Here is a 17888-nt window from a genome sequence, read left to right as displayed (position 1 = left end):
CATACTCAGTACCATAAATTTAAAAGAGCTCCGCGTTTTATTGGTCGGGTATATGAATAACAAAAAAATATAAAGTCGTTTCTTTTTTAATAGCAACTCCACGATTGGCTGATCGATCTACATAAAAAGCTCGACGCCCCTTCACGGCGCCTCCTTCCAATGAGTCTCCTTTTTATACGCGCTGCTTTTTTATTCATAAAAAAGTTCTATGTGGCAAGGGAAATATCACAGAAAGTCTAAAATAGAAATCGTGTTCATATTCATTATAATCAGTAAAGTATGTAGTTACTTAAGTTATTTGTTCGCTCCTTCCTTTATTAGTACTTGTTTAGTGAAATAAATTTATTACTGAAACGAATTAGAAATTAATATATTTAATAAAATAACTATAAACAGACTATAACACAAATATCGCATTAACAATAGAAAAACAATCTCATTTCCCTACATAACAATATTTTATTGTCTAATAATAACCGATAGCATAACGCATTCAGTTTATTACAATAACAACTTCTGCCAAGGGATGCTTATTTTTTTATTATTAATATCGCATAAACAATAACTTAATAAGTTAATCCCCACCCCACAGTAGCTCGCGTCGTATTGGTTCGAGTAAAAATAGGCTGTGGGGGCGCGACAGAGACGTGTATATCTGTAGATATCGACCTCTTGCTTACACCACAAAACTCGTCGCCTTCGAATGTAGAATACATTTATCGATGTTTGGGGCATAAAAATTGACAGGCTTTTTTCAGTTGATTGCAAGACGCAGTGCCGGTTAGACCATATCGCTCCGAGCGCGCGTGTTGAAGGGTTGTCCCAAAAAAACGTTGCTTATTTATTTGTGTTTATTAAATAGTGACTTTAAGACTATAGTGATTACAAATTAATGTCTACATTAGTGCATTGTGTTTAGAGACATACGCAAAGAAGAAAGGTAGGTGTTAATCGTTTTACTTAAATTTTTTATCACATTTCATTTTTTAATATTAAGTATAACCATATTTTTATTTATATGTAATACTTAGGGTGTTAGTAGCTGCTAACTTTAATAGAACTTCAGTTACTTAAAACGAAGATTATATTGTTAGTTATTTAATTTTATTTGTCAACTAGATAATACCTTTGAAAAGAATGTAATTATTCGTAGATATTTTTTTCCAATGTTTTTTCTAGTTTTCCCAGTTAAACCAAGTTAAATATTTCTTTTACAATTCTCAATATATAGTCTAGGTATTAGGTATACATGTATAATATATATATTTATTTTAAGAAACAAAAATTATATAGTTTTGACCCAAAATAGATTGCATTACAAGTACTAACTTTCAAAAATTTTAAACTAAAAGAACTTTACCCTCTACTACTATATTATCATACCAGTCCACCTACCTACATAGAACGAGGGCATAAAATCACTCTTAATTCAAATATATTAAAGGTTATCATCACGAAAATACATATATAAATAGGTTCATTTGTAAGGGATGAATGAACCAAATTATATTTAATATCACCTATGCGTATTAATAAACCTATAACGATATTCCTGTATCATGCCTTTATTCTCAAAAGATCTCACGGACAGTCTGACAGTTATATACTTTGGTCTAGATTACTATTATTGTTATTATTACTTGTATAAAAAAAAATGTGTTTGTTTTTAATAGATAAACTAGGGACATACTTAAGCGGTTTTAAATTATTTTTCGTGTATCTATACACAGTTACATTATCATTTAGTTTAATTGCTACTTTGAGAGAATATCTTTAAAATACTCTCTGTAATATTATTACATAAAAGTAGTTATTTAAGTAGGTAGGTACATCTAAATTTACACAATCATGGAGATTAAGTTATATACTTACTTACTGCGTTATTTAAAGAAATTGTTTTAATTGCTTAATTAAGTACCTAACTTGTCAATGTTATATAAATGTATAAACATGAAATAAATATATTATTCTATTTTATATATCTTGCATTCTATGGCTAATAGTAACAATTTGTTTTGCCGTCGGAGCTAGAAGAAAAACAACTTGCATTATCAAAAAAACTCTATATAATATTACAACTCCTGTCACAAATAGTTCAAAAATAAAAAAATAATCATGTAATTAGGTACATTATTGTTCCCTAAAGAGTTGTTGGAATCTTTTTTATAAATAATACCCATCATTAGTAACTAACTAATAAGTAATTAGGTGCAAAAATCGCGACAATGACGCCATATTACGTGATCAAACCTTTCCGCATTTTACATTGAAGTACTTGCTTCGTAAGCGAATATTTACGATTGTTTACATTACACAATATTGGCGGTAAATGAAAATGCATAATAATGTATACCTGTATGTATGGAGGCATGAGACCTATATGCACACGGAGTAATGCATGTCTGGTCTACGACATAAAATCCATGGTGCTATTCATTACATATTCTACTAGCTGACCCGCGCAACTTCGTCTGCATTATACTTACTTGACATTTATCATTATATTTCGCCCAATGCCTTTTTAAATTATAGCCTATGTGTTATTCTCATGTAAAAGCTATATCACTGTAAAGTTTCATCAAAATCCGTTCAGTAGTTTGTGTGTGAAAGAGTAACAAACATCCATCCATACTTACAATCTTTCACGTTTATAATATTAGAGATGGTTTCCACTGACCATAATGAGTATGCCATTCCATTAATTAAAAAAATACATGTAATTTTCTTTATCATAGGTATGATAAGCTGCGCATCCCCCGCCGGCATGCCGCCAGCGCCGCACTCCGCTCACACCCAGCCTTGGGGTCCCCTTCTTCAACCGCCTGCTGTGGTAAGCTGATCTTATTTACACAAATATAATCCCTTATAATTTATGTTTATCATATATATAACAACATGAACACCGTGACCAATGTTCTTTAAATATCTTTCTAGAAGGCGGAACCAATGGACGATGCCAGCTATTCAAAAGAACAAACCAGTGGATTTTACTCCGAAGGGTTTCACAGCGCCTCTCCTTCATCCTCTAGTAAGGACTCCAACGGTCACTCCCCACGCAGCGTCGGCAGCGCTGGAGAACCATCGCCTTTCTATGATAACCTGCCGCTTAAAGCCAAGGCCAATTTAGGAGTACATTTAGATTCATACCGCGGTGGAGTACCTTACAGCTTACTTACACCTCCGAGTTTCGAGCATCGAACAAACGATGGACGTGAACCATCACCAGGTTTTGATACTTCATACTCCCCGAGATCACTAGTACCGCCTGCTCACGTTTCCACGCCCCTAGCTCGTGCAGATGCTACACCTCCAAAATCACCCAGAACACCTTCCTCGCCAGAACGGGATCACGAGAGACGATCATTTGAAAGATTTCACGATTCTGGATTTGATGGTGTTCAGAATAAACAAGATATTGACGATGGTCGCGATGGGTCAGGCCTTGAGGATGACTTTGATGAGGAACCAGGACTCAGGGTTCCAGCTGTAAATTCTCATGGTAAAGTGAAAACATTCAAATGTAAGCAGTGTGAATTCGTAGCGGTTACGAAACTTAGTTTTTGGGAGCACAGCAAGGAGCATATTAAACCAGAAAAAATGTTATGCTGCCGCAAATGTCCGTTTGTAACCGAATACAAACACCATCTTGAGTACCACATGAGGAATCATTTAGGATCAAAGCCATTTCAATGCAGTCAGTGCTCGTATTCGTGCGTCAACAAATCCATGCTTAACTCTCACCTCAAATCACATTCGAATGTTTATCAATACCGCTGCGCGGATTGCAACTATGCAACAAAGTATTGCCATTCATTAAAACTACATTTACGCAAATATCAGCACAACCCTGCAATGGTACTTAACATAGACGGCACGCCAAATCCCCTCCCCATAATCGACGTATACGGAACGCGACGTGGTCCTAAACAGAAGCCACTTTCAAAGATCTTTGAACAACAAGTATCCATGAACAACAATAGCAGTCAACCGCAGCCCCCGCCACCAACCCATCCTCTATTCGGAAGTCATTTTCCAGTAAATTTACCTTACTTGCCACCACTTTTACCTCACTCTTTCCTCTTCCCTCCAAACAATAACTATGAACAAAGAACATCACCGAAACAATGTGAGATGATTCCTGATAAGCAAGCGACGTCACCGCCTCCCTCAATTTTACACCAACGCCTTTCTTACGGAGAGCGTCCATCAGAGGTCGGAACTACCACACCACCCGCAACATCTCCAGCGAGTTTACCTCGCACACCAACTACAAGAAACTCTTCTCCAATACAAACAAACGACGCTCTTGATCTTACTAATGGAAAAAGTAGCGAGGCAGGCTCACCACCACCTACAGAACAACATGCGCCTGTAACACCTACAACGGCACTCAAAAATAGAAGAAAGGGTCGTGCTTTTAAACTGCAACCTGCAGCTTTAAGACTACAACATCAAGATGAAAAAATGCGTGAAGCAGAAGCCTCAGATTCTGAATCCGACGAAGAAGCGCCACCAACCACGGCTCAAAACACTTACTCTTGTCAGTACTGCGATATTACTTTCGGCGATCTTACAATGCACACGATACATATGGGTTTCCATGGTTACAATGATCCCTTCATGTGTAACAAGTGCGGAGAGAGGAGCGGCGACCGCGTCGCCTTTTTCATTCATCTCGGCCGAGCTCAACACGCCTAGCTTTTCTGAGTCGCTTTGTAATAATCCTAGTCAACACATTCTTATCTAGTTATGTGAGCCGAAATGACGTTTAACTATAGAGTTGTAGAAAAGGGTAAAATGTAGATAGCGTCAATTTAGAATTTAATTTGATACGAGTTCTAAATTGATTTATACGGCCAAAGATTATAAGTACAGCTGAGAATCATGAATACAATCTGTTCTTATTCTATTTTATAAGAGAACGTAATTATAGTAATAACGGTGTGTTTGTTATAAATATTTATTCTTTATTCTGTATTCAAAAATTCGGACTATGTAAAATTACGTTCCTCTAATTTGTATATAAGTAGGTATCTAAATAGGTAAATGTCGGTAAGCTTGACATTAGTAGATAGTTTAGAAGATAATTAGGTTAGATTGAATACATAGACATGTGTTTAACCCTGTGTTATATAGCATTTAGAAACGTGTGACCAATATGTAAACAAGACTGTATATCTTGATTAAGTACAAAAGAACGAACATGTTTCCGTTTTGTTTTACCTGAATTTCATCTTAATTTCTTATTAATCGATATATTACATGTTTGAATAATACCTATACGAACTTTAGAGCAACAATTAATGATAAAATAGTTAACTGAACAATTTATAATCAGTCTGAAATGTATTATAATATGAATAGATTATTTAAAAACATTGTACAATATTTTAAAAACGGTGAAGTTACCTATTAGTTAATAAAAGACGTAGGAATATGCTAAGAGTAGCAAGGTAGGTGTAATGTAATAATTATTTAATTAAGCGAATCAGAGTGTATTTATATGAACCGAGAAGAATTTATTTTATTTATTTATCCAATGGTGTAATGTGTGATAATGTTGTTTTACATACTTGTCAGGTGGTACGTAGGTACTGAGAATTTCTGTTTTAAGAACTATCGTTTACACAATGGTGAAGATGTTGTATTGTCATTGCGGATGTCTGGCTTGGAATTATTTTTCATAATGCGATATGTAAGTACAATTCTTCATTCCATGTTTGGGTTACAGGTTGTAATAATTGATAGACTATTTTAGTACAGCTTAAGTTACATTGCTGCGTCGATTAAATATTTTAAATAACAATGTCTAATTTGACTACTTATAATATCCAAACTTTTAAAATGTCTGAAACACAATTTACATATATCTACCGAAAAATCATTATTTAACAACCAAAGGTTTCTTAGTTTCTTACATTTATACACTATAAATATTAAGTCGAAGCAGCTGTGGTAACTGGCATTAAAATTCGAAATTGAATTTCTTATTAAGTACCATATTATGTACCTTCTTTAATGTACACAAAATGTAAAATGCAAAATTGTGTAATTAAAAATCCAATAGAATATCTGTGTATGATATTTAAGTTATTGAAAGAAATCGTGTTTATTATTATAATTATTGGAGAGATTCCTTTGTGTGCTGGATACATAACAATAAAAATCAAAGTTTTACGCTGACTTTCGTATTTTATTTTATAAAATCATGCAACTTACTTCACCTACTATTGTAGATCCGTAAATATCATGGTGAGTATTCCATACATTTTCTAAATGTTCCATTGAACACATAGAACAAGACAACAGATTTAGAGTAGGACAGTACCAAGGTAAAATGTACCAAATCATAACAATGTCTGTACAGATTGCGAAAAGCGTTACTTTTTTATTCAAAATAGTCAACCATAACAAAGGAAACAAAGACATTCTGCCGAACGCACGGTAGCCGATACTTAGTGGTAACTTGGTATAAAAATAACATATTCTTTTGTTTCAAACTGATTGTTATTTATGAAGCGGCTATTTTTTTACGGAACAATACTATTTTTGTCACCGCTACGGGTAAAAACTTTGTATTAATATTCATGAATTTCGCGTTCGCCGAATATATATTTGAATGACTTAAGCAATGTGACCTGTCTATTTTTTGCTTCATCCAAATTGCTTTAATTACACGGTAATCGTTGATAAATATAGAACATAAATTTGAATATCTATTTTCGATGACTTATATGCCTTGTAACTAAATTTAAATATTGCGTTTAGCGGACAAATCAATTTTTTCTGGTCTCATGCAGTATTTGTAGTTTTTCTATATTAACTACCAAGTAACTATATATTATATAGTACCTACTTACATAGTCACAGTCAATGTAACATTATTAAGCATTGTAGGTATATATCATTTAACATGCTTATTATTTAGTTTATGCACTATGTAAGTATTTAAGTAACTTATACCACAGTAATATTCTATGTATAATATAGTAGGGTAAGCAGGGGCAATAGCGCTCCCCGGGTAATGGCGCTCACCTCTGTAACTCTATCAAAATGGAATGTAGCACCACGCTACGTTGCTTAAAGCACGAGGATAGGTAGCCTCTAAAAGACAACAATGCAAACAGACAGTCAGCTCGCGTCATGTGACCGCGAAGTGCAGATTAACGTTTGCGGCCAAACTGATAATAAAACTATTCTATTTTATGATAATGCAATCAATTTTTAACAATTGATCATAAATTTTTTAAATTTATAATTAATTACAAAACGTCCGGTTGGGCGCCATTACCCCTTTGTGACTTAATTTTTTATTGTTGTAGATATGCTAAGAAAACGTCAAAGGCTCTAAAGTTGTTAGACCAAAAAGACCGAAAAAGACCTCCAATCAGCTAAAACAATGATTAAAATAAAGTTTGTCCAAAAGAATGAAAAAAACATGATAAAAAATCTTACATTTACATGAAAAAGAAAAATTTACATGAAAATTCTTCAAATAAATAGCACCTTTGCGATGACGACAGTGACGACAAAATGAATGTGCATGATAGAAATTATAACAAATGTATTATTTAACAGGAATTTGGAAAAAATAAGAATTCTGATATCGCTGCACCATCTGTGGACTGTGGGCTCGATAGATACATATATTACTTATGTATCCAAGGATAAAATATTTTTATTTCTAATTTGTCTTACCTCTAATAATTATTATTATTTTATATTATATTACAAACATTGAAGTTGTATTATTTAAGATTGATCTTATGAATATTTCTTTAATTAATATATTTTACTGGTTATTAGACATTACCCCGTACCCTAAGCGGCATTACCCATAGTCAGGGGCAATGCCGCTCAAACTTTTAAATAATGTCTTCCTACTACTAGTAGAATAAAGTTATACGCTTTTGATGTAAAATTGTTCGTTACTCAATAATTAAAGACCTTGTTACTTTTCTTAATTTTGATTTGCAATAAATAATTAATAAAATACATCATGTTTTCCTTAAGTGAACGCCGTTCACCCTTCTTCCCCTATAATTAATTTATAATAAAGTAACTAAATAAATTTGAGGACCATAAATGATATAATTATATTTCGATACCAATAAATATTACCTTTTACAGAAATACTTAGTAGTAGAAATATTGTTTAAAATTAATATATTAAATAAAATCTTATTCCTATACCTACCTAGGATTTATACAAATTCGTGGACATGAATAAAAACGTGTCAACTGTACAGAAATAAAAAAATACGCAAATAACATACTCAAAGCCTTTCCAAGAATTACTCGATGCACTTTTTCTTTTGCATAGTATCATAATAATAAATGTATGGCGTTGAGATAGAACCCACTACCCGAATGCTTCATTGTCGGTGACCCAAATCCAGCGGATGTTGCAGTTTTCAATGGACGAGATTAAAAAAATCTGATAAAAAGAATTCTCTGTGTGATAGGTGTAGTGTGGAACAAAAACAGCGTGGAGTAGCAAAATGTACTGAATTGTATTGTCAAACCAAACATAAAAACCTGTAAAAACATAAAATTATAAAAAATACGATAGAAAATTACTTCTATTAAGTTTTCTTGATTTAAAATTATTACAAGTAAGTAAACAATACAAGAACTATTAGAAATAAATGTTGTATGTATACTTATAATAAAGTATTTAACATAGTATATATTAGTATATATTACTGTTTACTAAGTATCTAGTATTACCAATACAGACTCATCATCCTTTAGAACTCCATAGCATGTTGATTCTTGGTTAAGAAAAAAGTACAAAATATAAAACTCAATAAAAATAAAAAACAAATAACTCAGTTCATTTTTTTTCTAATTTATTGTCTACTCAATATAGACAATAAATTAGAACATTACACAGTACACAGTATTTACTTCCACTCTACAGATGTTCTATTCCTATAACTTTTTAAATAAAACTTATATCTGCAACTGAATGGAATAAAGAATAAAGTTTTTCGTCAGGTTCGTGCCGACTCCACGCAGGTGTCTTTGCAGGCTCTTACAAAAAAATTTAAAACCTGCAAAACACGCGTCTGTGAGTCACAAAATATATACATTCATGGACATTATCGTTTTTTTAATGCGAACTTTTGTATACTTTATACCCACCTATCGTCCTAAAAGTTTTTGAATAAAGTACTTTGAATTTTTTCTTAAAATTCATGATCTTTTTTATCTAACGGCATATTATGGAATGGCACATTGACGGACCACCTGATGGTAAGTGGCAACCGTCGCCTATATACATGAACAGCACCATAAATAAATGTAACTCCTCATGCGTTATCATTCCAAATGACTACGATGTCATACTTCGTTTACTACCATATCTCATGCTTATACGGAAACACCAAGCACTTATTTACATATATACATGAACAGCAACATTATCAACTTCGTATTAGCATAGTATCGTTCTGTATGAAAATAATAATTAAAATTTTATAAACAAATAAAAAAAAAATAAGAATATTAGAAGGCAGAATGTACTTTAAAAAACTCAATAAAACTTTTCGCAATATTTCAATATAAAAAATTGCAAACACTAAATCATAGGTGGGTACTGATTTCTTCTCATCTATCAAAAGGCGGCGCCAGTGTTATAATGATACCTTTTACCACCTACAATCGACTACTAATTTGTGATTATTCACACTCTCCCTTCGCAACTTGGTTTTGTACAAAACCAAATTTCATAATAAAACCATTAATCACTGTTATTAAAAAAACGGTTACATTCTTCGGATGTTTTATTGTAACGTAACGATGTATCACTGATTGATTTGTGCAAGTTTTTAAGCAATTATATAATTACTACATTATGATTCATAACTGCATACCTCATATATTAGGTACTATTACATACATTACCGTTGTTTTGTGAGTAACTACTGTCATACGTATTAATTTTATTTGTCACAAAGAACATTGCATCTCTCATATTTGCGGTATTGGCTATATTTAGTTAAAAACATAATATCTATGTAATTCAGCAATTTTATATTCTTAATGAAGTAAATAAATTCTCATATTAAATATCGATAAATTAGCTAATTACCGACTCACTCGGTAGTACAAGATATATCATATCAATAATTAGTTTTACAGATATCAAAATTTGGCTAATATATTGGTTAAATTAATAAAAAATGTGATATAAGTCGAAGTAGGAAGTTCGATATCTCTTGCGGTTTACCACGGAGTCTGTTCTAACATTTTTGTGTTTTTTTATTATTATTTTATGATAACAAAGAGACCTTATCAAATTTGCAGTCGTTTGCGTGAGACAATTGGAGATAAAAAAGATGTAGAGTAACAATTCACTATACATATATATAGGGAGCTAAAAAATATTCCAGTCATTGAATTTCTTACCTACGTAGATAGATCAGAATTTCAATGGGTATATAGGTAATATAGGTACATTTTATGTAACTAGAATATCAAACATAACGGCACGCCGGTATGGTAATGGTAAGTGGTAACTGACGCCCTTACGAAGGCCACCACGAACATCACATCATCTGGCATTACCTACCATTCCTGTAAAATTATTGCCATATCTCACTACCCCTTCTACTACCCTTCTACTAAAACAATCTGCTTCGCGGCTAAAATAGATGAGTCAGAAGTTCCTACCCAGATGACTGCTTACAAATTACTTCGGTAAAATAATAATGACTAAAATGAAAATAGTTATTATATAAAATAGTCCCATATGTTTCATACTGGCCACTATTAGTGATATCGGCTGGTCTTTTAAAAATAAAATATTTAATCGTTAAATAAAAACTTCATGTGGGCGTTGTAGGCGGCACGCTCCGAAACCTCGAAAAGTACCGTTTTTTTATTATACTTAATTCTTTTTTCAAATTCGGTTTTTACTAAGAACTTAAAGGTTTTTATTTCACAATGCCAGCTGTTGTTTGATGACCACTCGTGGTGTACGATTTTTTGTTCAGAGTGCAAAGACCGTGTTAGCGATACTGTGATTGAAGTGGTCTATCCAGGAAAATATCAAAAGAAATGAGACACCAGATGCTTTCGTCATCTATTTACATTTAATTTCAGTTTCGTACTTTTATAAATTGGTAGTCTTAAGCACTAACAGTTTAAACTTTTGTATTTTGTCATAATGACGTTATTGACAATTCTTAATATTTAGAAACTAATATGAATACAATATTATTGTGAAATGATACAAAAATGTTTATATGTTATTTATAAAAAAACTGTATTGATTTAATCATAGAACAGTATGTACGATGGAAGCCTTTATTTAAATCCGCAGATTAGAATGCCACAGATTAAAAATACAAAGCACAAATTTACAAATTCATTCTCTTCCGCACAAAAACACAAAACGCACGTGATTTTTTTCGCTGACAACGACAAAAAGGTACAAAAACAAGGTTCATAATCCCCAAAATAAGCGGGAACGGGAGATATTATTAGAATAAAAATCGATTTACCGCCTTCTAGGAAACGAATGGAACGCGACACTTGCTTAATCTGCCATCACGTCACATGGCACTCTATTATTTCAGATCGACACGTGTTCCGCGTTAATTCTCCCTTCATTTTTATGCAAACAAAACAAAACTGAATCGAAATGCGTCGATTAAATCATTCTGGGCTCGTAAAACGCTTTAAGAAATAGTAATGCTCACTTGAAGCATCTTTGTACTTAGATAGGTTTTTAATTTAATAATTACAGAATGTACTCGCATGCTAATGGTATATGCTGACAGGACTTCAAACAATGAAGTTATGATTCCAGAGTTATGAAGGGGTGGTTGACCTCATAAACTAGCAATTGGACTGTTACGGTCTTATTCACAAAAAAACTTTCTTGAAGCATCTTTGTACTTAGATAGGTTTTTAATTTAACAATTACAGAATGTACTCGCATGCTAATGGTATATGCTGACAGGACGTCAGATAGCCTATCAAGACAAAACAATGAACTTATGATTCCAGAGTTATGAAGGGGCGGTTGACCTCATAAACTAGCAATCCAAAAATATATATCAATTTAGATGTGATACAAATAGTTCAAATTTAAGCAGACCAGTACTGAAGAAAAAATTAAAAACGTATTAGGTAATTTTATACAGTAATAAAGTCAAAATTAAAGGTACTGTTAGATAATGTTTAAAAATAAATTCTAAGTAAATTATTGTTAAATATCTGTCTAAATGTGTATATATGTATTATATCTAGGTAGGTAAGTATTAGTATTAAGAAATTTGAACTATATCATTCTAACAAACGGTTCTGCAATTTGGCGAATCATTGAATAAAAACAGATGTACCTACCCTTATAAAAAATACTAATAACCCCCACCCCTCCTCTCAGTCTCAGGTAAGTATTTCTAATATTGAGGTCAATAAGCTGTCTTGTCTATCCTGTCTTATATATGGGACCAATTTACAAAAAGACAAATTTTAAATTACGAAAGTAATTCTACTATTATCTTAGATGAACATCGTAATGCAAGATAAACATTGTTTTGCTATATAAACTAATAACGCTATAAAAAATAGGAGTTGGCGATAGAAGGGTGAAAATTTAGGGTTGTATGTATTTTTAATGACTCATAATAAAAAAATATAAGTAAAAATAGTGCCCGAAAAATAAAAAAATAATGTTAGAGGTGAACAGCCCTTATCACCTTAGGGGTATGAAAAATAGGTAGTAGCCGATTCTCAGACCTACTGAATATGAATATAAAATTTCATAAAAATCGGTCAAGATGTTTCAGATGAGTATGGTAACATTGTGACACGAGAATTTTATATATAAGATTAAACAGAAGATACACTTTGTACTTAATATGTATAATGATAAGGTAATCCTTTATTATATACTGCAATAGTTACTACCATGGTAGAGTTCCGTATTGACTTCGTCTCCTAAATTACTACAATATACATTATACATAGTTATATATCTTAACTTAATAACGATCTCACTCTTATTTATCATTGTCTGTATCATCTTTTATTTATAACCTTTAAATATAATAAATAATTTTGGTAGCAATTCACTTATATGTATATGTAGATATAACACAGTTTTCTCTTGTAAGTAGGTACATAATAGTGTTTTTAGAATACAAAACACCCCAAGCTATCACAGAACCGTAATAAATGCGCACTGATTCGAAATTCAAATGAGGCTAACCGAATTTATGGCCAGATATCCCTCGTACTCCATTCACTCTATTACACCCTCTTCAATATTGTATCTTTAATATACATTCCCCACATCTTTTTCATGAAGTTTGTAAATAATATATATGTATATCATATCTTCACGACTGTGCGTCCCAGTGTGGTAGTCAGAGGCGTATCAAATATCATGGTGAAGCCAATGTTGATACGACCGCCATTTACAAATATATTTAAATCCAGCCTGACAGGGAACAAGCCTACTGATGTCTAGAATTAATGTTGGTCAGAAATCAATGTCTCTATCACCAGAGAGGCAGTATAATATAGAAATATTAAAATTCCTATTCTCTATATTTACATATATTAGATTTATTATCTAAATTAATAAATTGTATAGAGGCTTGATGTTGGTGGTAAACCAATGGTTATAATAATATCTAACTACCTATTTCAGCTTGTTTTGTCATCTTTGTTTTAATCTGTGGTGGTTCAATCAATTGAAGGCTGAGATAAGGCAGTGAAATTATAGTACAAACGTCATGACATCTTAATCCTCCAGAATGGTAACTACTTATTGGTTGATACCAATTGATCTGGTGTCACAAAATAATGTGATATCTGTATTGCTGTTCATGTATGTTTATAGGCGACGGTTACCACTTACCGTCAGGTGGTCCGTCAGTTTATTTACCATTAAATTATAGAATAAAAATAATTAAAAAATTATGTGGTATTGGATAGATTCTAACAGACGGCCTATTTTTTTAAATCTTATACAGGATTGTAAGTTACCAGCCATCAACAAATAATATCTACACATGTACAATATATATGTACTCTGTCAATTTGACATCCAATGAACTTTTTAAGATGAACAACATTTCTACAGAGCAAATAAATCCATTAAAATTATATAAACCATTCTTTTTTTTTTTTGCAGCAAAAATTCCTTTTCCATTATATTGTTTAGAAAAAAAAACGCTTCAACTGTTCCACAGATATTATTTTAAAATGAATCCCTGTCAAGCGACGTCGGTATTATTTATTTAGAAGAAAGTTTTTATTGTAAAAAGAGAGGAAAGGAAATGCAAAAACCCGAGTACCTGCCAGTGCCTGCGTTGTACCCGCACAAAGATTCAAATAAGTACTATCACAATTATTTATATATTTAGGGTTCTGTACTCATTTTAGTTTCTTTTTATATTTGAAACTCTAGAATATATTAGCATTAGGTACAGTATAAACTTAATAAAAATAATATAGATGCTTTGTAGACGTTTATTACAGCAGAGCGCAGTGACAGAAGTGTTATAAAACAAAATGTATATAAAGAACATCATACTTTGAATATGGATAAATAAAAACTGCCAGTGATCTCATTGTAGGTCTAACGATTACAGACACCGTAGTGCTCAAGAATGACAACGCATGAGTTTATATTCCATAGACTCATATTCCATAGTTCCAATAATATAATTGTTACTAATAATAATACTAGCTGACCCAACAAACGTTGTTTTACCATATAAATTAATATCGTTATTAAAAAATGGTGGTCATTGGTAGAAGGATGTAAATTTAAGATTAATACCGAATAGTAAAAAAATTGCCCAAAGAATAAATATAAAAGAATTGGGGTGGACCTAGGAGGTATGAAAATTAATGTCAATTTATAAGAAAATTAGATTAACATTTTTTTTTTTATTAAAAACTATATTACCTACAGCATTCATTCATTATATAATAATATTAGTAGTGAAAACCTTTTTCAATTAAGTCTGGTACCCACTTTGCCGATTTTTATTTTTCATCCTTATCTATGATGCGTGAGAAAAAATCTTTTGTCATATTTCAGTGCAATTTCTTTGCCTAAATGGTCGAGGTTTTTATTTAATCCTTTTACGTTTAACTTGGACCATCTTCACTGTGTTCTTTGTTACAAAACATATTGTTAGAGGAAAAAATATGCATCAATTTTCATTATATAAAGTATCCACATTTATTACAGTGCTAAGGAAAAAACTTATTTATATTAACCACCGTAAATCAGATAGGTACCGCATTTTTAACCATAATCCGAAAAGTGCTAGTCATTTCTAGATCAAGTTAATATGCCACATGATAGATACCAGTTTTCAAATAAAAAAGAGTTTTATCAAATTCGGTTCACGTAGGAAAAGGTTCCAAGGTAAAATAAATACATTCGAATTACAGACAACCCTTTTAAAGTCGTTGAAAATATATCATGAATACAGTATGATAAAAATAACATTATTTTATCAATAAATAAACTTCAATAAGGGATGTAATTAACGAACTAATTACATTTATTATAATATTTTATTGTACCTAGCTAACTTATACACATAAGTATTCTATTTGGGCCACAAACATTAACAAAACAAACATCCAATTCTTAATCATAGGACGACGATGTTATTAAAATATTTGTTATTTATATTTTAATTTGAATAGCAAAGGGAATATTATTAACGACGTTACTAATATCCATTAAAAAACATTAACATTGACGACCTCGGTGTTTAGCTGTTATAAGGTACACTCCTTTCCTTGCAATGGTGGCAAGTTTGATTCTTGCCCTGTAAGCCGAATTTGTAAGGTATACCTGTTTTTATTGATCTGGTCCATTTTGTTTTCTATATAATTAGTATATGTTATGTATTTACAAATAAAAAATGATTATTTTATTTACATTATTTACATATCTATAAAATTAATTGAACACATCAAAATTAAGGGCACTTTTGATAGTTTAATTGTATTCCAATACCAGATCCAGAAATATGTTTTTTTCCTTTTTTGTATGTTAGCACATGACATGTGTTATTTCATAAAGTTGTCAAATTAGTTTTGTGGCACCGATTCGCCTTTGTGTGTCACAGAAACATTTGTCTCTCTTGTTTTGTAATGCTAATACATTTGTCAAACGTCAACGGAAAAATAGAAAAATTACCTATTCGTAAAACACAGTAAAAATAAAATGCTCTTTGAAAATCTGCATTTTATTACTTAACTCTTTGTCGTCGACAAACACGAGGCGTACACCGTCAATTGTCGAAGGAACAATATGCAAATTTCTAATGCAAACTAAGCATCACAAAAGGCACCCGACGCGGTGGACCGTCGTAAAAAGCTTACAAAAATAACAATGAGTTTGTTCCAAATATTGCCACGGTAACGGTACCTAGACACAATCGGCCTCCTTAAAAAGGGTTGGTTTTCATGGCAGTTTTTGCAATGAAATCCTTTTAGTCAATTAATGGAACAATGCCATTAATTTTTACACATTGTTTAGATAGGCCTGAGCACAATTAACGTAAAGTAACGGCGTATTGTCTACTTTCATTTTGCCGCCGAGCGTTCTGAAACACGAAATGCTAATAAAAACATGAAAGGCATAACAACAAATAGTGAATAATTTATGACATATAGAAGAAATGTTTTCATTGCTAATTTTAAATTACTAATTTTCGTACAGTGTCAGTCTTGTTGACGGCTTTAAACCTGGGTCGAATCGTAGTCAACCCAGTAAGCACTAGTTGGACACTGTGTAGAATCGATATAGTTTTTTAATGGATGATAATGGAATGGTGCACCAGTGGCGAATGATGAGATGAAAATGAAGTCAGATCAGTTATATATTTTATTTGTGTATAGGTAAAACGAAAAAGACTAGGTATAGGTACGGAGAAAATATATTATGAAAGTATTGACAACAGAATAAAGTATATAAAAGAATGTACTATAAAGGAACTATAAATTTAAGTATAAATTTGGAATTAAAAAAATACATTTTTGATTAGCCAGTGTAACTTGTCAATCAAGAATGTATTTTTTTACAGAATTTATTGTGATGCATTCCAGGGGGAATCGGGTGGAGGTCAACCTGATATGGTTGACCTGACATTGCTGGCATACAGTCCACATTACTAACAATTCCCTTCCCCCTGTAGAATGGATGTTACAATCAATGAATCGTCATAAAAGATGCTTGGTCCTCAAGCAATGTGAAGAAGGTAGAAAGATTGTGTGTTGAAAAAGCGGACCACAGCGGTAGATAGACGAGATTAATAAAGTGGACCAGAAGGGTGAAATACTATTTAAAATCTAAATACTAGTACCTATATATTCTTCATTTTGTGGAAAGGGATTCTCATTTACCTTTAATGTCTGCGTTAAAGAAAAAGTAATTTACGAATTTTTATGTGAAACGATTTAGGTTATTACGATAAATTTTACTTTTATAGCAGAAAAATACAGTTTTTCAAAATCCATACAAGTTGTATTATAAAGTTCAATGTTCAATACAAGTACAAAGTTATAATATCAACGATTATTGTATGAATCAACATTTGTTGATGATACTAGGTATATGCACTATCATTTTATTGATGATACACATGCAATCATGAGTCATTAATAAGTTACAATGATTTCAACCATTTTATGGTATGTGTATGTGTGCCATATCCGACCACCTGTTGAATTAGAAAGTGATAATGTTTATTTTAAATCAGTTTTTATCGAAAACTATAAAAAAATCTATTTAGTTGTATAGTATAAAAAATTGTAGTCAGTTGTACTATACATAACATATAGCCACTGTTATTCAAGATAGGGAGAGTCAGAAGTATTGTCAACTGTTGCTGCTG

The 17888-nt window shown here is 31.8% G+C and overlaps 1 protein-coding gene across 1 annotated transcript; it reads left to right on the top strand.

Moving 5' to 3' along the window:
• The first annotated feature begins 815 nt into the window (after nucleotides 1-815).
• LOC131844251 (protein hunchback-like) lies at nucleotides 816-6140 on the top strand. The gene is made up of 3 exons (XM_059193085.1): nucleotides 816-940; nucleotides 2736-2830; nucleotides 2935-6140. Exons 2-3 carry the CDS (start codon nucleotides 2738-2740, stop codon nucleotides 4696-4698), a joined length of 1857 nt encoding a protein of 618 aa, XP_059049068.1. The 5' UTR covers nucleotides 816-940; nucleotides 2736-2737; the 3' UTR covers nucleotides 4699-6140.
• Nucleotides 6141-17888: the final 11748 nt, after the last annotated feature.

Source organism: Achroia grisella, unplaced genomic scaffold, assembly GCF_030625045.1.
Source record: "Achroia grisella isolate CSIRO2021 unplaced genomic scaffold, CSIRO_AGI_Agris_v1 utg402, whole genome shotgun sequence".
NCBI lineage: Eukaryota > Metazoa > Arthropoda > Insecta > Lepidoptera > Pyralidae > Achroia > Achroia grisella.
This window is presented reverse-complemented; position numbering and strand designations above follow the sequence as displayed.